Here is a 23,768-nt window from a genome sequence, read left to right on the forward strand (position 1 = left end):
ATTTAAAAAATATGAATATTTAAAAGAATGCTAGAACTAATAACTTAGGGCAAGTAAAGGCAGGCTTGACATAAGAAAGAAGTTGCTTACTTGTAGAATGGTGTCAACCTGCAAAACATTGAACCAAACTTTACATGAGATCACGTTACAGTTATTAAATAACTCAAACATATTAATGAATAACAATGTTAAAAAAAGAAATTTATTGGAAAATTTATATGTGGAAACAGAGCCATTCTAAAATACCAGTACTTTCATTGATAGAAAATCATATATATAGAAATCATAAATTCCTTCAAAAGACAGATTTAAAATACTTGAAAGCATATACCAAGAAATTTAGCAAGTTAAGAACCAAAGCTGTTTTTAAAATTTTAACCAATAAATACAAATGTTGACTATTTTATCAGAACAGAATGAAGATAAGATGACAGTAATGGAAGGAAAAATATATATCTATCTATCTATCTATATGAAATGAATTGAATTATGTCTACGAACAACAACCTATGGCATCAAAAATGTTACAATCCAGAATTAGAAGTCTCCATTAGCACGCTAGAAGCAAAATTGAGCAAAGAAAATATATACATAAGAGCCTTGTCCTTCAAAGGTATTCTGGTGCTAAATTATAATGTTTATTGTAGCTGCACATAAGGTTATCCTATAGATTGTATGCTGAACCACTTTAAATAAATCAAATATATGTGTTGGTGTATTTAAATTTTCACTAATTACACTTATGCTTACTTAGGATAATGCATTGCATGGTAATTTGTCATTTAGACACCTAGGAGCTTGCACCTTAATTAAGCACATGGTGTTGGAGAATTCCACTATGTGAAGTGAGAGTTGTTATCTCATATGCGAGATCCACCTTTAGAGCACATATCACATTCTCATCTTCATCATTGTACATACTTCATTGCATAATGGAGAATGATCCACCTTCGCTAGAAATGTGAGTCCACCTTGTGTAGGTTATGTTGGCAAGTTGGCTAAGGTAAGCAATTGGGTAAGCACTTGGATGTTGTCATTTATGGCAACGCTATTCAAGGTTGAGTTTGTTTATAATGGAGATATAGTTTTGGAATGAAAAAGTGATAAAATTGCCAAAGTATAACAATGAAAAACAGGGTATAGTCAAATTGTTTTTGTCGATGAGCTTCACCGGGAGCACCTAAAGGGCTATAATCTTGGAATATGATAGAATAAGGAGTCTACTTGATATTTTGAAGTTCACTTATGTTAGTATGACAGTTGGCACATGTTTTGGATGAATAATCAGCTAAAAGTTTGTTATAGAAGAAGCAGAGTACACGGGACAGATTGGTCATTTTGGCTAAGGCATTGAATTGACTCATGGACTTAGGAATGGAGGGTCCTAGATGAATCCTTATTTGGCAGATTTTAAAATTATGTTTTGGTAAAGTGCTACTTGGTAGTTCAGGCCGACTGATTAGAGAATTAAAGAAAAGGGTATAAAGGCAAAGTATTTTGATTAGCAAAGTTGCCAATTTTTATGCGATGATATGATTAGGATAGGCAACCTTGTTTATGTTGGATAGATTATGTTTTGATGAGGTATTGGGCATGAGCAAATGCAAGGAACAACAAAGGACTAATCAGATGTTTGAGATATCAGTATAGTCAAGCTTTTGGTATTTCTCTATACTACTTGTAAAGTTGTATATTGTTGTAGTGCAGTGAGCATATTAACAAGTATGAGGCCTCTAACAAGGACAAATACACCATATGAATGTAATAGACTCCTAGCACGGTCAAAACCTTTTACTAGGTACTTTTGATAAGTGGATCATTTTGTGGGCACTATCCCCACGGGGGTTTTCCCTTGCCCAGGGTTTACCCAGTTAACAAAATATGGTGTTATGAGTTTCTTTGTGACTTGCTTGTTACTACTATTCAGTTTATTTGTTTATGATTGTATATGGTTTATTTTTAACATCCATAGTCAAGCAAAAGGGGTTGGAATACTAATTCACCGCTCCCCCCCCCTCCCAACCCATCCCACACTCTCAATATAACTTATCTCTAACAATTGCTACACAAAAGAAGTCTAACTACTTAAGGGAGATCATTATGGATTCAAAAGATTTGCAAAGAATATATGAAACATCACTTGAGGAGTTAGATCAAGCTAATGATGAAAGAGATAGATTGAAGATCAAGCTTAGAGATGCTCAAGATGACATCAAGAAGTTGAAAGTTTGCATTGAAAATCCAAAATCCAAGAGTTAATAGATCAAGTCGAGGATTCAGATTCAATTGTAAAACTAAAGAAGGAGAATGAAATACTGAAGCATGAACTTGAGATCACATCACTAAAGATAAGTATGATGTCAGATGAACAAAAAGTAGAAGTGGATCTAAAGATTGAGGTCACAAATTTGAATTCACGACTTACTAAGGTAACCTCTGAATTTGAAGATACTAAATTGAAGTTCACTGAACTTGAGAAGTATAATAGCATTGTGAAAGGAGAACTTGTTCAGACTAAGCAACATCTTAAGAAGTTGTATTCAAGGACAAATAAACTTGGTGAGCAATTAATGGCACTAAAACCTAAGGGAGACATGACAGGCACTGGGTATGTTAAAGGTGAAGCATCTAATGGATCAGAGATAACAATTGAGCATGGACATGAACAAGAACCAAATCAATCATCAAATCAGATCAAGTAGACTAAAGATCAGATTGAGCAACCTAGAGATTAGAAGATACCATTCAAAGGAAGGTGTTATACATGCAACAAGTATGGACACGTGAAGAAGGATTGCACAAGTCACTTGGATACTAAACCCTTTACTGGATATTGTTCTGATTGCTTCCTTTATGGACACAAATCACATGAATGCAAGAAGCCTAATCAAAGATCAAATACGAGGACAAATGAACGGACTAACATGACAGCTAGCCAACCTTTGGGAATGAATAATATCATCAATAATGGTGTCATGTGCTACAAATGCAACAACTTTGGACAAATTGCTAGAGATTGCAGATTACAGATTAACCAGTTTGGATGAAGGTATGGGAATTTAGTTATTACATGTCACATTTGCAATAACTTGGGACATACAACTAGATTCTGTGGATTCAATGGATTCATGAACACTATAATGACACCTAATGTGAGAAGGAACAACTTTGGTGAAAAAAGGAATCGTAATGCAAACAAGACACAATATGAGAGCATTGATAAGACATTTGTAAGGGAAGGAAGTATGGCCAACACAAAAGTATGAAAGGAAAAGACACGGGATTGCACAGAGAACAAGGTAGATGCAGTGCCTAGCACTGAGCCTTCTACTTCATCTTAATTAGCTATTATAGCTAAAAGGGGGAAAACTTAACCAATAAATCATCAGACCCCTAGATCAAAGAACAAAAGTATGCAAAGTTGGTTATCAATATGTCAGGCATTCTAGATCCTGAATCTCAATTCGCAAATGCTAATTCAGAGAATTCAAATATCACTATGGATTTTGGTGATAGAGCAAATTGGATTTGATAGCAAGCAACACTACTTATACATCATTTAACTAGTTGCCTAACAAATACAGCAAGGGAAATCCCTTAATTGGGTAGATTCTAACAGGTCTCTTTGCACACATCCTTTAACATGGTTGACTCTCAGAAGGAGTTCTAAATCCTCTAGTGAGGTAGATCCCAACAAACCTTTGTTCTACACCTAACAGTGTACAAATCACTCCTAATAGGGTGAGCCCACAAAAAGGGTATTTGTAGCTCCTAACCGGGCAAAACTTTTTGTTAGATTGAAGGGCTTGTAGGTGTCATCTGCAACATAGTTTTTCCCTCTAGCCAAGGGTTCCATGTACAAAAATCAGTGTTATGTGTGTTGCATGTGTGGTTGATTGATGTTGTTTAATTCTCTATCATTTCAGCTGTTATGTGATGTGTTTTGAGAGTTACTTCTAAAGCTAATAGTTTACCTGTTTGCACCTTATGAATTGGTCATGGACATAATAAAGTACAATGGTTGAATAATTATAGCTAATAGTTTACCATTAGGAAAGGTGCAATGTCTATTTTAAAGGATAAATATGGGTAATGTGTGTGCATTCGTCACTTTGCTTTCTCGAGTGCACTTGAGCTATTAAACACAAAAAAGGCAACTGACACTGCGTTAGTTGCAATTTGCGAACTGGAAGTGAAATCATTTTCGAAAACTCTAACCAGCAAAGATCAAGATATTTCTCTGGATTGTAATAGCATTTATGTATTGTATCATGGCACATACTATAGGTACTCCTATCTTAATTGATGTGATTGTAAAGCCTCGACCCATACTCAAGTTACATTCGATGAAGGCAAGTGAGAACGATCAGATGGGAGCCCTATCTTCAATACCCCTCGGAGTACTATTGATTGAAGACAGTCAATCATATATTCATTTCAAAATTAAGGAACTGGATGTGGATGACAATGACAAAGCATTTAATGGATTGTGTGTGAACAATGTGTTGAAGGACGAACACAAACTTCTGAGGGCAAAGGGTTTGGCATATGCGGTCAGTATACCAAACAATTTTCATCATGAATGGATTTGATACATGCTATGTGGAGTAGATAAGCAATTTATGTGGTTGGAAAAACCACAGAAGATCACAAAGAAGAGCTGTAATGTCCCCTTCCTTAATTTGTTAATATTTCGGGACTGCAACTTCAATTTCAAGAGACTCCTTAATTTTTGCAAGATTTACATAGACAACAATATGGTACAATGATGATAATTTCTTTTCCCGGTGAATATGATATAATCTAATGTATAAAATGGATTCTAACTAGGACTAATCTGCTCATAGACTAAGCAGATTAAGAGATTATGTCAATATCATTATATGAAGTATCCTTATATTTGCAAGATAAAATATATCAAGACAAATATATAATGATAGGATTGTTGTCTTTGATGTCTCTGGAAATATACACAATCTCCTACTGAGTTGTTAATCGCTTGCTAGATCTATGTCCTGATGACTTAATAGCTGCCTTGTCTGATATGACTTAGGACTATGCAGGTTATCTCTGATTTTGATCTGATAACACTGGATAGATAACAAAGGAGATTGGATATAGATCTGAGAGATAACATTGTTCCCTATATCTTCGTTATATTGTATGTGAATTATACATATGTTAGTTGACCAGATCTTGATCACTTGTCTGATATAAGTAAATATAATAGTGCTATTCTCTTGGTGTTGTTCCCGACTAGTATCTCTGAATATATGTGTCTAATGTCCAAGAAGGTTCCTGCTCAAATTGAGAGATCCAGATATCAATAGAAAATAAGAAAAGGAAATGTTCGATGATGCCCTTTCCTATTCGTTCCCAATCTCCTTATGTATCTTGAAGGAATGAACTGTTGCACCTATAAGAATTCAAAGACAACTATTCTTATTCCTGTAATTTATATCTAAATCAAATTAAGCTTTGCAATCATAATTTATTCTTTATTTCAACTTAGATGATCTATTGCTGACTTTAATTTATAATTGCCGTGCCCAGTAATGCAATTGTCACTCTTGTATGTAATGGCTGCTTGGGAGGCCTCCAATGAATTGGTATTGGAATCAATAAGTCACTTTGTAAGTTCCTGTTTTCATGATTCTTTATAACCATTTTTAATTGCCAATTTATTATCTCATGACTGTTGATTACTTCTCATAATAGTAATTGCTGCTTCTTCAGAATCTTCTGTTAATTCTGAAATCGATTATGTTGCTATGTTTGATTAGCAAATTGGTTATTCGATGTCGTTAAGTCCAACTTCTCATAATACATGGCAGATATATTTAGTGTAATCATTCCTATTGCGTGGACTATTTTTTCTTGCGAATGACATGTTCACATGTCTCTTCATCCAATGTATTCCCTATGTGCTTTGATGTGGTATTCTGATCATGATCGTGGTGACAGTATCACCGTCCTCCCTTTACCCTGTCATCGACTTAGCCAATTTTATTATTTACAACAATGTTATTGCAAAGATTATGGTATTAGTTCATGGTGACAGCATCCCTGTCCTCCCTTTTCATTGTGGTAATAATATGTTTTTTTTTTTTTGAAAAAGTCTTATTATTCCTCAGATATATTATATTATTATATTAAGTTCTATAACATATCATTGTATTAATGATACATTATATCATATTATTGTGTTAACAATGACTCTAATTATATTTGAATTATTAACATTCATTTGAAATTGTGATTGTGATATTATCATCTATTTATTTTCTTTAATAATATTATCAATATTATCTATTTAATAATATTTTATTATAAAATATTATTAAAATTATATTTGAAATGAGGACATGACAAGATCATTCACACAGCTAAAGGATTTTCTGCTATCAGTGAGTTATGTACCCTAGGCACAATTGCTGCAAACTTGGTTACACAGTTAACCAAATCCAAACCTGATTATCGAACCATGACAATCAGTGACATAGAATACAAATAGGTAAGATATGCAGCTATGGTGATTGGTTACAGAGTTTATCAGTCAAGTCAATCAAACAACGTGCCCGGTGGAGCTATTCATGTGGCTTACCAAATGGTGAAAGAAGATGCCACATATGACTTGTGTGAGATGCTTAGGAGTCAATTTTAGGTGGATAGAGGCAAGAAACAATCATTCAAGTACGGAGAAATTCTGGTATACATTTTCTTCTATGTGCAAAATTTCCTTCCAGGCAGAGGAGTAGTGCAATGGGCTACTGATAAACTGGTGGTTGTGCAAATAAGTGAATTGATTAGAGAGCTACGAGATAACTTTAACAGTGTAATGTGGGGTTATTTTTGAAGAACTTTCAGTCTAGGATGCACAAAAGAGAAAGGATCCCAGTCAATATGGTTAAAGAATACCAAGAAGACATGTTTTCTTGTAGACAATGATACTTGTATTTTGCAAGCCATTCAACCAAGGACAATTTGGTTACTGACTAAACCTATAGATGAAGTAGATTGTATGCAAATGTATTACTGATTAAACCTATAGATAGTACTGCACCTAGGTTTGGTACATATGAAGAGTTTTTTATAAAAGATCCAACTGGAGTTAAAGAAATCGGTGAGACAAAGGAAGTCAGAGAATGATAAGCAAGCTAAATGAGAAATTTGGTAGTGAAGAAACTGGTGCGACCCTTGCTGCAATTGAAGAACCAGAACAAGCAATACCTATTGAATCTACAGGTGCAGAGAGAGAAAAAGAAGTTCCGACAGAAAGAGAGTTTATCAAAAGTAAAGGAAAAGGAAAATTGCATGGACAACCTAAAGCCAAACTAGCTAAAGAAGTCAAGGTGCAACAAGCGAGAAGTGAAAAGCAAGAAAAAGGAAACAGTTGAAGAAGAAACATGGAAAACATAATCAGATAAGGATGAAAAAGAGACAAAGGAGAGAGGTAAAGCAAAAGCCCCCACTATAGATCTCATTATCAGAGACGTAATGGAGAATAGAAGAGTGAATGACATGGCAGGAAGTTATGTGCAGTTCAATGATGAAGATAAGAGGAAACTAGAAGAGGCAATTATATGGTGTATGCACAAGTTCTGCATGACACCAACTGAACTATACAATACAGTGCCTAAAGCCATTTACCAATTAATTGATGCGAGATGGAGAGCAGCATTGAAGTTAGATATAGAGATTATGGAAGAGCACTTATGGAGGTAACTTCTGGATTGGATCTTCAAGATATCAAGATAATGATTGGAGCCCGTAAGCATGATTTCAGAAACAGGAATAGAGATACATGAATTCTAGTTGGTAACACTCAAAGTGTGCATAATGAAACTTTGGAAGCATGGAAGAAGATGAAGGTAAAACAGGAAGAAGTTGAACAGGAGATAAATTTGATCGGTGTGATAAATGTGGTGAGATTAGAAGGTTTGATGACATGTCTCAATCAGTTGAGGATGTGCTGAGGTGGCAGTTGTGTGATCGAAACAAGGATGAAAAGAGGATTCCAGAAGAAGCTGGAGAAGATTAAACATGTTTTGACTACTCTTGGGAAAATCACATGCAAACCCTAATGCTGATCAAGATGGTGATTCAAAACATGTTAGGTCCATCGAGATATCTGAATTACATATGACATGTGCACGGCAAGTTTAAAATTTGAAAGGATAGCAAAGATAAAGTGTAATGCCCCCACTTTAGCAGTTGTCTAGTTGTGTAACCGTTAGTCTATCTGTGCGTGGTCCCAGAGGCTGACGAAGAGGTCAGTGGGATCCTGAGATGTTTTGGCCTAGTCATTTCCAGTTCGAGCCAAAACGGAGTTGATCTACATGGTGTTGGGTAAACTTACTATTTTTAGTAAGTCAGTAGGGCATGGGCGATGTCAGAATAAGTGATTGGGTTTGATGCTCCTCGATGAGAGCTTTCCAATGAGCTATCACTCATTTTATTCCGAGCCCAATTACTATTTTATTTTAATGCCTAAAGTTTATTAAAATATTATTTAAATTAAATGTAAAATAATAGAGTGTTACTTTAATATTATTCATGTTGGGTTGTGTGTTGGAAAAGGAAAGCCCAAGGGAGACATAAGGTGTTATTTTATTTTATTTTATAACACTTTATCCCACACTGCTTGTGAAAAGTGGGTCGACCCTATGAAGTAGAAATAAAAAGGAGAGCTTGTGGCCCTTGTTCGACATGTCGAATATGAGAAAAAATTGGTGTGTGGATTGCAGATCCATTCTTGGCATTAGAGGACGTCTATTCTCTCTTGTGACATTCTAGACATCATTCCCTTGGGGCTTGGCCTTTGGAATCCATTGCTATCAGCTTCGCTAACAGGCAGTTTGGTTGCATTTCCAACTACAAGCGGATTTGATATTTTGCTCATATCTTCTTCACTACTTGTCTGACGCATATGCCGCTTTGAGGGAATGATTTTATGAAGGTAGTGGACTATTTGAAAGACAAAATACTGTAGCAGCACTATTCACACGGCACTATTCATGTCACTATAGCAGCAAGTTCAAAAGCATGGGTTGGAGTATTATGCCAATGAAATTGGAGTAATTGGTGAGTTGATAATCTGCCATATATTTGATTTAATTAAATTCTGAAAATAACATCTCACTAGCAGCAATTCATTGTCCACTTTGCATATTATTGTCGTTTCTTTCTTGTTTATGTTGTATGATTCCTATTCCATGCACAAAACACAACAAGAAAATAAACGTTTGATTTCCGAAGTTACAAGGAGTTTAAACATTAAACAAAGAAATAAGAAATTGAATGCAAACTGTTTAACATAATTCCTTTCAGCAATTGGTTTAGTTTTTTGGGGGAATTTAGGGGTGCCCATTATAGTGGTATCAGAACTATAAGTCTTGCCATCCTGTGGAGGTCTTATAAGGAATTTGAAATAGCCGGATAGAGGGAAAAGTGTTTGACAAAATGTCAAAACACTAAAATCAGAGATTAAAAAAATAGGCTAAGCATTTAAGTTTGAGCATGCGACAAGGGCCTTATAATTTCCGCATTACCAGAGCAAGACAAAATAGGATTTCAGACTTGCAGAACAAATAGTCTAGTTCATCTGTGCAGGTGGAAATACAATCCAATCATACAGACACAGAGGAGATATTCTTTTGATCAAGGGGAGGTAATGCTCAGACAATTACTAGATACATTAGAGCAGGGGCAGCGTATGCAACAGCAGCAGAATAGGCGAATGAACATGATGTTGCAGCTTGTGGCTAGACAAATGGGCATCAATATTAATCCAAGTGATGCCAACAATGGAAACAATAACAATGGAGGAAACAATAACAATAGGGGCAATGATAATGATGGAGGCCGAGGCAATAACAACGGTCTTGAGAATAACATTAATGGTAATAATGGACATGGCAACAATGGGAATGAGGCTGATAACTTTAGACACGTTGCACACCCAGCTCGAACAACGAGCTCGAGACCTCTTCTACCCACCTTCCCACCCAGAGATCCAGTTCAACCAATAAACGAATTGCAGATTACCGAGTTACAGGATCAGTTCAAGAGGGACTGGGAGGCTAGTGGACCAAAATTTCAGGCGGACATTTCCCTTAGAGATTATATGGACTTGAGGATGAGACACATGCCTAGAGCAAGAGGGAGGAATCAAAACTTTGAGTTGAGAAATACCTTATTATGATGCTTCAGGGAAGATGACTGCACGAGCTTGGGTGCAAAAGGTAAATACATACTTGCAGTTTAATCCTATGCCTAAGGAGGAGGCTATAAAGTATGCGTTTATTCATTTGGATGGCCCAGCGCATGAGTGGTGGCACCATGGCATGGTAACCTTGGGGCATAATCGGATCACATGTTACAAGGAGTTCATTGAGAGACTCATAGAGAGATTTGATAATAGGGATCCCAAGTCATAGTTTAAGGAGTTGGCACAACTCAAGCAGTGGGGATCAGTTGAGACGTATATCAGTGAATTTCAGAGGTTAATAGTGTTGGTCACAAATATTTCAGAGAGGATTTTAGTAGTGTTGTTTATGGATGGACTCTCAGATCCCTTGAGGGGTTGGGTCAAGGGGCATGACCCCGCTACATTACAAGAGGCTACTAAGAAGGCTCGTGACTTAGCACCTTCCTCTTTTAGGAGCAAATTTCAGCCTAGGGATTCACATGCGAAGAAGGATAAGGAAAAGGACAAAAAACACTTTCACCGAGATACTCAACCAAAAAGGGATAATAAGTTGGATAATGACACCCTGAATGAGTTGAGGAGGAAGAAGCTATGTTTTCATTATAGAGAGCCTTGGGAATTATCTCATAAGTGTCCTCTCAAGGCTAAGGCAAATCAAATGGAGTATTTCTCAGCAGAGGAATCACAGTCAAAGGAGGATCAGCACTATAATTCAGACGAGTGTAGCACTACAGAGGAAAGCAACATTCCTAAGGATGAGAAGTCATTGGCACGATTAACGGGGGCTTAGAAGGCAATCACATTTAAGGTTAGGGGTACTATCCAAGGGCAAAAAGTGATCTCACTCATTAACACTAAGGCTATACATAATTCCATAGATGGGTTTAGAGTCATGGTGGCGAACGGTGACAAATTATTATGCACTCAGAAGATATCTAACCTTCATATAAGGTTTGGAGATGGCTATGAGTTGGAGGATGAGTTCTATGCAGTAGACATGGGAGATTATGATGTCATCCTTGACATGACATGGATGGCCTCGCTAGTTGAGTTCACACTCAACCTAGCAAAATTGGAGATGAGGTTCCAGCATGAGGGCAAAACTATTGTACTTAGAGGACTTTCAGATGGGAGTTGCAAAGTAATCTCCTTGAGGAGAATGCAGAGACTGTTTCGGCATGATGATGTAGAGTGGGCGGCAGAATGCTTCACTATGTCAGCCTCACATGAGCCACAAGTGAAGAGTCATCCACTAGATATCCAGGAGATACTTGATAGGCATGCTAAAGTTTTTGGCGAGATTCCGCATGGGGTTCCTCCTGACAAAGGGATAGAGCATGTTATTTAGCTTGAGGAGGGAGCCAAACCATTTATGATTACTCCCTATCGTCATCCTAAGAAACACAAGGATAAGATAGAGAAGACGATTAAGGATTTGTTGGAGATGGGGCATATCGGGCCTAGTAAGAGTCTCTTTGCTTCAGCAATAGCATTGATAAAGAAGAAGGATGGGATGATGCACATGTACATTGATTACAAGGCAATAAATAAGAAGACCATTAAGAACAGATATTCCATCCCGCAAATAGATGAGCTGATTGATGAGCTGCATGGTGCCTGCTACTTTACGAAGATTGATTTACGGTTAGGGTATCATTAGATTAGGATGAGGGTGGAGGACATTGAGAAGGCAGCCTTTCGGTGTCACTATGGCCACTTTGAGTTTTTGGTTATGTCATTTGGGCTAACCAATGCCCCTGCTATGTTCCAGAGTTCCATGAATCAGGTATTTAGGGGGCAGTTTAGGAGATTTGTCCTAATTTTCTTTGGTGACATCTTGATCTTCAGTAAGACTTGGGAGGAGCATTTACAACATCTTGAGATGGTGTTGTCCATTTTGGAGAAAGATTCACTAAATGCCAAGGAATCTAAGTAATCTAAGTGCAAATTTGGCTTGATGAGTTACTATACCTTGTGCATATCATCAACACAAATGGAATTCATGTAGATCCCAAAAAGATTAGAGCTATTGTTGATTGACCTACTCCTACGAACCTCACACAGCTTAAGGGGTTCTTTGGTCTCTGCGGATTTTATAGGAGATTTGTTAAGGGATTTTCACTGACCGTTGCACCCTTGACAGACTTTACCAGGAAAGGGGCCTTCATATGAACAGGGGTAGCTCAAAGATGCTTCAATCATTTCAAGAAGGTGATGTCATCATGTCCAGTATTAGCTCTACCAGACTTCACGAAGCCATTTGACCTTCATTGTGATGCGTCAAGTGATGGGATTGGGGTAGTCTTGATGCAGGAGAAGCATCCCATTACTTTTGAGAGTAGGAAGCTCCATGGAGTGGAGAGGAGCTATTCCATCTATGACTGGGAGATGTTGGCCATTATGCATGCATTCGCCAAGTTTTGGACCTACCTAGTTGGGGGGAAGTTTGTTATCGAGACTAATCACAATAGAATCAAATACTTCATGAGCCAGCATGACTTGAATGATAGACAACAGAAGTGGATTACAAAGTTGCAAGCTTATGACTTTGACATTGAGTTTGTCAAAGCTAAGAAGAATGTGGTGGCAGATGCTTTATCTAGGAGACCTCATATTTGTGCTCTAGCTGAGAGTATGCGAGGGACACTTGGGCTTCTGGAGTGATTGCAGGCACCATACAAGATGATTGTTATGTGGTGATGGACGGATCGATCAAGTTCCTTTAGTAGGATATATTTGATTTCTTCATCACAATTTAGGGAGGTAATACTAAAGGCATTTCATGATGCACCTACAGCTGGACATCCAGGGGTATTTAAGACCTACAGGCAGATTCATGAGCAATTCACATGGAAAGGGCTCAAGGATATTGTTCAGAAGCATGTTAGGGAGTGTGCAGTTTGTCGGCAGAACAAGGGAGAGCACACATATCCTACAGGGTTGTTACAACCTTTGGCCATTCTGCATAGGAAATGGGAAAGTATTTCTATGGACTTCATCATCAGGTTACCACAAGTACAAGGGAGAGATTGCATCTATGTGGTAGTTGATCGGCTAACGAAGTTTGCTCACTTCTTTGCTATTCCATCCACCTACACAACAACACAGGTGGTCGATCTTTTCTTCAAAGATATATTTAGGTTATATGGGCTACCTAGTTTTATTGTAAGTGATCAGGATAGTAAATTTATGAGTGCTTTTTGGCAGAAATTGTTTGGGTTGTGTGGCACAGATCTTACACCTAGCACTAGTTATCATCCGCAGACAGATGGGCAAACAGAGATTGTGAATAAATGGGTGGAAGGATATCTAAGGAACTATGTGACTGCACAACAGAGAGCTTGGGTCAAATGACTACATATGGGTGAGTACTGTTATAACACCACTTATCATATGTCCATCAAGATGACTCCATTCATGGCACTGTATGGTTATGAAGCACCTAGCTTCATGGATCTAGTTTTGGGGGATAGTAGAGTACCCAAAGCCAAAGACTTCTTGCAGGATAGTCAGGATATTTTGAGGGTGCACAAGGAGAATATACAGTAGCCCGAAATCAATAGAAATTGTATGTCGATCAGCACTAGATAAAGCGCAACTTTGAGGTTAGGGATATAGTTTATTTGAGGCTACAACCATACAGACAATCATCACTCAAGAAGAGCGGAGCAGAGAAGTTGAAACCTAGATTTTATGGTCCCTACAGAGTGATTCGCAAGGTGGGCGAGGTTGCCTATGAGATTGAGCTTCAAAAGGGCAGTCAGGTGCATAATGTGTTTCATGTGTTGAGGCTTAAGAAAGCCATTGGTCAGAGAGTTGTGCCTTCTACAGATTTGCCACCATTGTGAAGAGGGGAAGCTCGTATTGATTCTTGAAGTTATTCTAGATACCAAGGAGAGGACTTTGCAGAACAGGGTGGTTAAAGAATATTTAGTCAGATGGAGAGACCTGTCAGAGGAGAATGCTACTTGGGAGAGTGAGCATGTGTTACAGCAAATAGGACTGAGATTGCTTGAGGACAAGCAATTTCAAGGGGGGCAGACTATAATGTCCCCACTTTAGCAGTTATCCAGTTGTGTGACCGTTAGCCTATCTCTGCATGGTCCCAGAGGCTAACAAAGAGGTCAATGGGATCCTGAGATGTTTTGGCCTAGTCATTTCCAGTTCGGGCCAGAATGGAATTGATCTACATGGTGTTGGGTAAACTTACTATTTTTAGTAAGTCAGCAGGCATGGGCGATGTCAGAATTAGTGATTGGGTTTCATGCTACTCGACGAGAGCTTTCCGAGGAGCTATCACTCAAATTATTCCGAGCCCAATTACTATTTTATTTTACTGCCTGAAGTTTATTATAGTATCATTTAAATTGAATGCAAAAATAATGAAGTGTTACTTTAATATTATTCATGTTGGGTTGTGTGTTGGAAAAGGGAAGCCCAATGGAGAGATAAGGTGTTATTTTATTTTATTTTAAAACACTTTATCCCACATTGCTTGTGAAAAGTGGGTCGACCCTATGAAGTAGAACTAACAAGGAGAGCTTGTGGCCCTTGTTCAGCATGTTGAATATGATAAGAAATTGGTGTGTGGGTTGTAGATCCGTTCTTGGCATTAGAGGACATATATTCTCTCTTGTGACATTCTAGACGTCATTCCCTTGGGGTTTGGCCTTTGGAATCCATTGCTATCAGCTTCGCTATCAAGCAATTTGGTTGCATTTCCAACTACAGGCGGATTTGATATTTTGTTCATATCTTCTTCACTACTTGTCCGACACATATGCCGCTTTGAGGGAATGATTTTATGAAGGTAGTGGACTGTTTGAAAGACAAAGCACTGTAGCAGCACTGTTCATGCGGCACTATTCACGCAGCACTATTCACGCAGCACTATTCACACGGCACTATTCACACGGTACTATTCACATCACTGTAGCAGCAAGTTCGAAAGCATGGGCTGGAGTATTATACCAATGAAATTGGAGTAATTAGTGAGTTGATAATCTGCCATGTATTTGATTTAATTAAATTCTGAAAATAACATTTTACTGGCAGCGGTTCATTGTCCACTTTGCATATTATTGTAGTTTCTTTCTTGTTTATGTTGTATGATTCCTATTCCATGCACAAAACACAACAAACAAATACACGTTTAATTTCCGAAGTTATAAGGGGTTTAAACATTAAACGGAGAAATAAGAAGTTGAATGCAAACTGTTTGACATAATTCCTTTCAGCAGTTGGTTTAGTTTTTTTGGGGAATTCATGGGTGCCCATTACATAAAGTGGCATTAGGACTATGTATTTGTATGATGTTGTTCTGAGAGAAAGTTATTGATTGTGGCAAGAGAACTTCGTGATTACAAAGGTTGCGATCAAGATGTGAAGCAAATAGTGAGCACTGGACACTATTATTGCGGATAGAGTTGATTGGATCTAACAGGCAAGCAGTGCTACTTACAGATCATTCGACTTGTTGTTCCTTAACAGTTGCATCAAGGAAAATCCCTTAATTGGGTAGAGTCTAACAGGTCTCTTTGTGTTCATCATTTAACAAGGTGGACTCTCACGAGTTCTAAATCCTCTAGTAAGGTAGACCCCAATAGATCTTTGGTGTACTCCTAACAGTGTACAAATCACTCCTAACAAGGTGAACCCCCAGAAAGGGTATTTGTAGCTCCTAATAGGGCAAACCTTTTTACTGCAGTAAAGGGCTTGTGGGTGTCATCTCTACCATTATTTTCTTTCTCTATTTGAGCGTTTTCATATTCTAAAATCTGTCCGTTATGTGGGTTGCATGTGTGGTTGATTGATGTTATTTACTTCTCTTCCGTTTCTGCAGTTATATGTTATGTATTTTAAGAGTTAATTTTAAAGATAATTAGATCGGCGCTTGAATTAGTAGTCTACCTGTGGGGGTCGAGTGGTGGCACAAGGAGGAGGAAATGCAACTTCTATGGTCTAGAACGGTATGGCAGCATTACCAATGTTAATGCACACCTTCATTTTATTCCAGGAAAGGTGTGGAAAGATGTGCTTTTTTGGATGAACTGAAGAACCTTGGATATACAGTTGAGTTAAACAAACTTTGGAGTATTCTGGATGACGCTTTAGCTACAACTATGCCTACTCCATTGCCTAATAGGAGGTCATAGGCTCATCAAATCCAACTGCAGTTTCGGTCATACTTAGAGGACAAGAGGAGTGATGCTAGGTTCTTCTAGTGTCGTTGGCCATGTAGAAAAGGGTAGGAAGAAATGAAACTTGCAAAGTAACCCCATAAGTGATGTGTTTAATGTGTAGTTGAAGGATAAGATAGATAATGCCATTGGCAAGTTCTTCGCCAATTGCATCCTATTTCATGATGCTTGATATCCTTATTATAACGAGATGATGCTGATTCGGTAGACTCCACATTGTGTGCATGCCATGAACAATGCACTCAAGGGCAAGGGGAAAATTAAGTGGAAAAGAGCAGTGGTCAGTGTTGCTGAATATGTGCAAATCCTTATTTGCAATCACCACACTTCACATGTGCTCTGCAGGAGCTTCTCTAAGCAGTTCTTGAAACTGCTTGATACTGTAAATGTATTTTGATTTGTTTATTGAAGGGTGATCAAATTTAAATCCTTAATCTCAATATATCATAGTTTTCTCGTTTTTCCAAGTATGCACATCAAATCCAATTCCAGGTCAAAAATCAGCTTGCCCAGTTTGAGCCAGGTCCAAGTCTTTTAACTATGCTTTAGATGTCAATGAACATAATATTATCTCATTCAGAACATATACTACTCAAAAGTTAGGAATACAATATTATTCCATAAATAATAATGTGGCAACCAAATTAATCCAATATTAAATTTTGTAATGACTTTATAACGTGTATGTAAAAAGCATTTATCGTAAGCTGTGCAATCCATTTCCTAGATAGCAGCCCAATGATTTAAAGTAGATTACAAGGGCACTTAAACACTTCAGCCAGTCAAAGCAGTGCATTAAATGGCAAGAACATCTCTCAAAGAAAATGCATATGCGAGAGAAAGACTGAAACATAAGTATTATGGTGAAATATATTACTCAACCTGACATCTCCCGATATGGTACATTTTCCTGGAATTTGATTGATACCACCCCCAGGATCTGCAAGATTTTTTGCATATCATGATCAGATAATCAAAGACTAAGTATATGATGCATTTTGATTCTATTTTCCACAAAAACAGATCAAACATTTAATAGAAGAACATTTTCATTGTCATATGGGTGAACTTCAAATCCTGGCTCAGGAAAAAGTGTCTCATTGTTTTAAGTGTGAGCTTTATAGAACCATATATAATGCAACTAGAGCAGCATAAACCCAAATCCTGATCAATTTCCATAACTTAAATACATTAATTATGGACAGAAGTTAGAAACTAATGGACACTTGATATAAGTTATGAACTGCATTTGAGATCATGGCTATGAGTTTTTAATATTTATAGACTAATCATAATTTGTACTATAAGACCAGTGCATACAAATAGTCAAAATACTCATACATTATTAAAGGGATTACGATCCAATACATTCCAGCAAGATGGAGAGGAATAGACATCGTGCAAGCCATCTAGCATATCTTTCATTACTTGAATAATCTACACTTGATTTTGAGCATTTCTTGGGCACTATAACTCATGGGAGGATAATTTTATGGTTATTTCTGCCTCAACACAACACATAATCGCATTTGATATCAAGACTAGAAAGATTGTATGTTAACTGAAAATCAGTTTAGAAAATGTTAAGCCACTTGAAGCTAAAAGGGTTGGCTTCCCAAACGTTCATCTATTCAAAGCAGTCACTATGTCAAAGTTGTTTGACAGCATGCAGATATCTCCACACCATTCCCTCCCACCTTAGATGGTCTTGGATCACAAAACCATGCAAAACAATGGGAAATAGTCCTTGGAAAATTGGGTGATGCTACTTTACTATGTGTGCAAAGCAACAGGAAATTAGGTATGATACCAAATACCAAAGCAAATGAGGCCTTTCTGTTCTAGCAGCGATGTCAGATGGTGTTTGTAGATGCCAAGGGAACTAGCATGTCATATTTGAAGAGCACTGGAAACCTCACAAATAAGACTCAGCTCTATTTATGTCCATTTAAGCATCCCACAAGGACTGGAAAATTCAAAGAAATCATAACAGCCAGAAACATTAGTTGAAAGAACTGAAGTTTAGACCATAAGATAACGCTCAAATAAGCACAGAAAATTTTATTTAATAGAAATTTCTGCCATGGTGTAGTTGCCCAAAGAAATGGACAAGTGATCAAGGCAGTCAGAAAGAAATTATAGCAACCTCCACAAATGTCCAATATTAGGTCAAGGGTGCTGGATTGCACAGCATATACTAAAGAAAGAACTAGAGAAAGAGGAGCCCTAGACCCAAAACCTAAGTTGTCAGATCCTGCTCGGGCTTGGGTCTGGGTTTGAGTACTTGGTTCACAGGGTTAGGCCAAAACAATTTGGGGGTTGGGTTCAGTTTGGCTTCATTCATACAAAAACATATAAAAATCAGAAATATATACATATCTGCAGCAGTAATAAAGTTCAAAATACATCACCATTCAATAGTCAAATTCAAATGTCATAATATATATTAAACTATAAAGTTAAAAGATAATGATGTCTAGAGTCAACAGTCAGCCATCATTGATCATTGATAAAATATCATGTGTTCCATGGGGACATATCCCAACCTCTTCCCCTCCCCAAACAAAACCCACATCCCTTATAGGGGGGCATTTCCAAGACTTGGGGACTTTGGGGAGATGTCCCCCAAGAGAACCACCACTTCAACTACCTTTGTCAACAATTCTGCCAAGGTACTTCCTATATAACACATTCCATTACATACTAATTGCAACTTTCAACTGAAGAAATCAGTTTGTGGTTCATGAGGCATTTGAAAAGACATTATATAGCAGATTGACTCAAAGATTCCAATTCACTTCAATTGGTGTATTAGTGCCACCCCCCGATCACTGCACCATTGTTGTCCCCTTGTCATGGCCAAATTTAGGTCCTCGGTCCCCCCCATCCACGAAATTTGTCCTCATGTCCCTCGGTTAGGAAACTCTGTAAACTATGAATATTATCATCATCCATGCTAGAAGACTATCTTCTTGTAGGTCATTTGACTTGGGTTCACTTGGCATGACAATCATTTGAGATTATGAGCTCTACAGATCGTACTATCAATAGACTATGAATGGCATTTCATATATAACAAGTTAATTACTATCATATCCATGGCTTCTTAGAACACTATGATACGTACTATACTCTGCATAGAACTCTATGATCCCTCTTCTAATACCACTATTATTTGATGTTTCCTATGACTATCATGATGGCTTATTTGTAGACCATCTTTGTTTGGTTTTCTATTACAAGACCTTTACAAATATTATGACTTATATCTATCTATAAATATATTGTTGTTCTTGTTATACTTCTGCATATGCACGATAGAAGAGATGTAAAGATTTCTTCAAAGCTTCATCCAATCTGCCAGTTTGTTATGGATGGGGAGATGTGGGCATAAAAGGAAGGCAAGTAGCCAAATGTTCCATTCTAGTTAGATAGGAGGTTGAATAATGGATATACCATTGTGTCTCTTGGGAGGTCAATACAATGGATGTACTCCTGTGCCAAGTTCAAGCTGTTATGACAAATGTATTTTGTGCCACTTAGGAGGTCGAACGATGGATGTGTATTTGCTCCCCCAAACTCAATTGATAGGCTCAAGGTTGTTGACTTTGTGGTAGTGCTTGTTAACCACAAGCAAACCATTAGATATGTTGCCTTCCCAACCATAGATGATAAACTCTTATCATCACCCTCGAGCACACAACATATTATGTACATCACAAAATTCATTACTATTGATGCAAGAATGGCCTTGCATATATACAAATCAATGCCTCCTAATAGACCTCCAATCGGCCTTGTAGTTTTGGCACCAAGAATAGGATCATACCCTTTAATTACAAGTTATCTTGCCAAATATAACAGATCTTTCCCAATTACATAATTGGAAGTTACATGAATTGCCCAAATAGTGCTAGACCCAAATAAGGATTGATAAGACAAAGTTCATTAGCAACATGGCTAAGGCTGACAAGCCAATCAGCCATTAGGTGTATTAAGTCAGCCCTAGAAGGGAACCAACCTAGCTATACATCAACACCCTCTTAGCTAGGGAGGGTTCCTTCTCAATATCTGTGTTACATAGTGAAACCATCATGGCTACTCCTATGAAAATGCAAGTAAATGCAAAAGCCATGGCTACTCCTAGAGGATGAATCCATCATGGCTACTTACATGAATGGAAACACAAGTGCTCATCACAAAAATGTGACGACATTCACCATGGATACTCCTAGAGGATGAATAAACAAATGTGCTACATCATCAAATTTCTTCCATGATATCCACCATGCAAACTCGCAGAGGATGAATCCACCATACCTACTCACAGAAGGTGGGACGAGGGCTTTCACCAAACTTCTCCCAAAGAAGAATGCATCTTCACCATGCCTACTCCTAGAGGGTGGAACAAGGGCTTTCACCTCAAACTTCTCCTAGAGAAGAATGCATCTCTACCATGCCTACTCGGAGAAGGTGGAACAAGGGCTTTCACCTCAAATTTCTCCCAAAGATTAATGCATCTCCACAAAACCTACTTGCATAGGCTGGATCCACCATACCTAATCCCAAAGATCGGGATGGGGACTTTCACCTCAAACTTCTCCTGGAGAAGAATGCATTATCGGCAAACCCAAATAGGGACAAACCCAAATAAGGATTGATATGACAAAGTTCGTTAGCAACATGGCTATGGCCAACAAGCAAATCAGCAGTGTACTAAGTCAGCCCCAAAAGGGATTCAACCTAGCTACACATCAACAAAGGTTCCTTGTATGATCTCATTGGCTTCATAATTTGGATAAGGCCTTAAAAGAATCCCACATATACTATATGACTATTCTGATTCGTAACTTGATTATATATTTATTTATCTTTTGAAATCTAATATCTCTACAAAATCTAAATCAAGAGACTGAGTTAAATTTCCATTTTCGAGCACAATGCCAACCTTAGTTGGGAATTTTAGGGTGAACCATGTTAATAGTTTGCCCAAAAATAAAGATAAACAGCAATAAACAAAAGAAGAACAAAAAGACACATTAAACACAACAATTTATCCCGAGAGAACCCTTCAAATTAAGGGGAAAAACCCAGCCACACCAAAAAAATATCTCTTTACTTAAAATAATAAATGTCCAAGTACAATGCTTTCAACCTGTTACAAATTGTTTATGGCACAAAGCAAACATACATATACATATACACACACACATACATATATATTGAATTGAGACTCTTCATGTCATAATTGAAGGTCTCCTCATTTGCCAAATATGAGCCTCTTCATATTTCCAAATGAATGTCTCTTTGCATGCAGCATGACTCTTCATATAATAAAATATCAGATATTTAGAGTGAGACACCTAGTACGCTTTGGATGCCATGTAATGCTCAGTTGAATATATCATCACAAATCTTTTTTCAATTTCCACATATACTAATATCAGAGGTAATGATCTCTATTGCATCTATAATCCTCAACACCCCTCTTCGCAAGAGAGAGATCTTTAGTATGGTAGACACATAACTACAACCAAAAATTTCAATTACAAATTTGCATCACAGATTATTTCAATAAAACATTGTTATCTCAACATAACATTGTTCACCACAAACACTTCATAAAAGCATACGATAAGGTCATGGAGTCATACGCATGACTTCCACCATGCCTACTCAAATAGAGTGGATCCACCATACCTACTCGTAGAGAGTGGAAAGAGGGCTTCCACCACGGACTTCTCCCAAAGAAGAATGCATTTCCACCATGCCTACTCGCAAAGGGGGGAATGAGGGCTTTCACCTCAAACTTCTCCCAAAGAAGAATAACCATGCCTACTTGCAAAGGGTGGAAGGAGGGCCTTCACCTCAGACTTCTCCCAGAGAAGAATGCATTTTCACCATGCCTAATCATAGAGGGTGTAACAAGGGCTTTCACCTCAGACTTCTCCCAAAGAAGAATGCATTAACAATATGTATAAGAATCGTTGAGATTCTTTCTCAGCAAAGACTCCCATTCAGCAGGAGCAATATTCTTATTGCTTTGGTTACCACAATAAGATAGTTGATTCCAAGTTGATCAAACAAGGAGCTTTAGCAATCACACTGCCACAAAAGCTTGCAAAGAATTAGGCATCTCCCTCTGAATATCATTTCCTATATATGATGTTTCTCTTTTAATGAAGATGTGTATCATTAATTCAGTCCATGACTACGAGCAGTGTCCTCATGTTCATTTCTACAGTTTGCATGATTCTGCATATGATCTCTCATTATCCCATTGTTTCTTGTCTTGCAACCATGAGGGAGTAACAATAACTCATAGAATCAATCTAACATGAAGAAATACATAGAGATCAATGCTAAAAGCAAATAGTATTCCCAGTGCTATGGCAAAAATACGTAGTCAATATTCAAGATATAATTGTAGAATACTTAACTCTCTGTTGTCTGGATGCACAAGAACTCAGCTCTACAACAAAACATTCTCACGCTGAAAGATTATGTATTCTCAGCAAAACTGAATGCAATGATCCTAAGAATGAATTCACTACAATCCTGCAGATGATTATGCACATTTATAACTAATTACGATCATAGACCTGATTGTTCTTCAATACAACACGTGAATATATTCACAGCACACCAAAATATTCTCAAAGCAATACCCGATTCAACCTCACACAATTATCAAAAAACACTAATAGAAAATGAGTCTCTCCTATGATTCCAGAACATGATACAATCATAGCAGATGGCACCAAAAAGAAAAAACATCTTATTTGAAGGGTTGTTCATTCAACCAATCATCAACATCTGCAACCAATACCATATAAAGATTTTCTTTTCTTTTTTTAAACTATGAAGAAACATTAAATATAATATGCTTATGTTATCAATGCTAATACTTCTAAAACATTGAGTATGCTAAAGCAAATGTAAAAGACTCAAAGACATTGATATCCCTGTAGAAGCTTTTCCCATGCACAGATTAATAATAATAAATCACAAAGAGTAACAACTAGACATAAAGACGCTAAGTATTCACAAAAACTGACTAAACAAGAAGGCCAGATTAAACAACGACAAATGGTTCCAATTAGGAGTTCCCAACAACGATGCATCACACACACGATGCCAAAAAAGAAAAAAGACGGTGGCTTGGTGACTTGGCAACATGATGCCATCAAGTAATAAAGACATCAATATGGCAAATGACCAGTTGGCAGAAATAAAAATATAACTTTAAAAAAATTACTAAGGAGATGCATATATAACAACAATCCTACAGAACACAGACCATAGCCCGATAACTCCCGACACCTCTTAGTTTGCTATATGCATGCCATAACAAAATA

At 37.4% G+C, this 23,768-nt stretch overlaps 1 protein-coding gene across 1 annotated transcript in view; it reads right to left on the bottom strand.

Moving 5' to 3' along the window:
- LOC149563011 (Peptidase M20/M25/M40 family protein) overlaps positions 1–23,768 on the bottom strand; it is an 88,265-nt gene that overhangs the window by 14,644 nt on the left and 49,853 nt on the right. Inside the window, exons 5-6 of the mRNA XM_089826453.1 lie at positions 17,293–17,350; positions 91–108 (exon numbers count right to left, since the gene is read on the bottom strand). Coding sequence (XP_089682579.1) covers positions 91–108; positions 17,293–17,350 — 76 coding nt within the window. The remainder of the gene's footprint in view (positions 1–90; positions 109–17,292; positions 17,351–23,768) is intronic.

Source organism: Cupressus sempervirens, chromosome 4 (assembly GCF_028749045.1).
Source record: "Cupressus sempervirens isolate cs-2001-9-10 chromosome 4, ASM2874904v1, whole genome shotgun sequence".
NCBI classification, from domain to species: domain Eukaryota; kingdom Viridiplantae; phylum Streptophyta; class Pinopsida; order Cupressales; family Cupressaceae; genus Cupressus; species Cupressus sempervirens.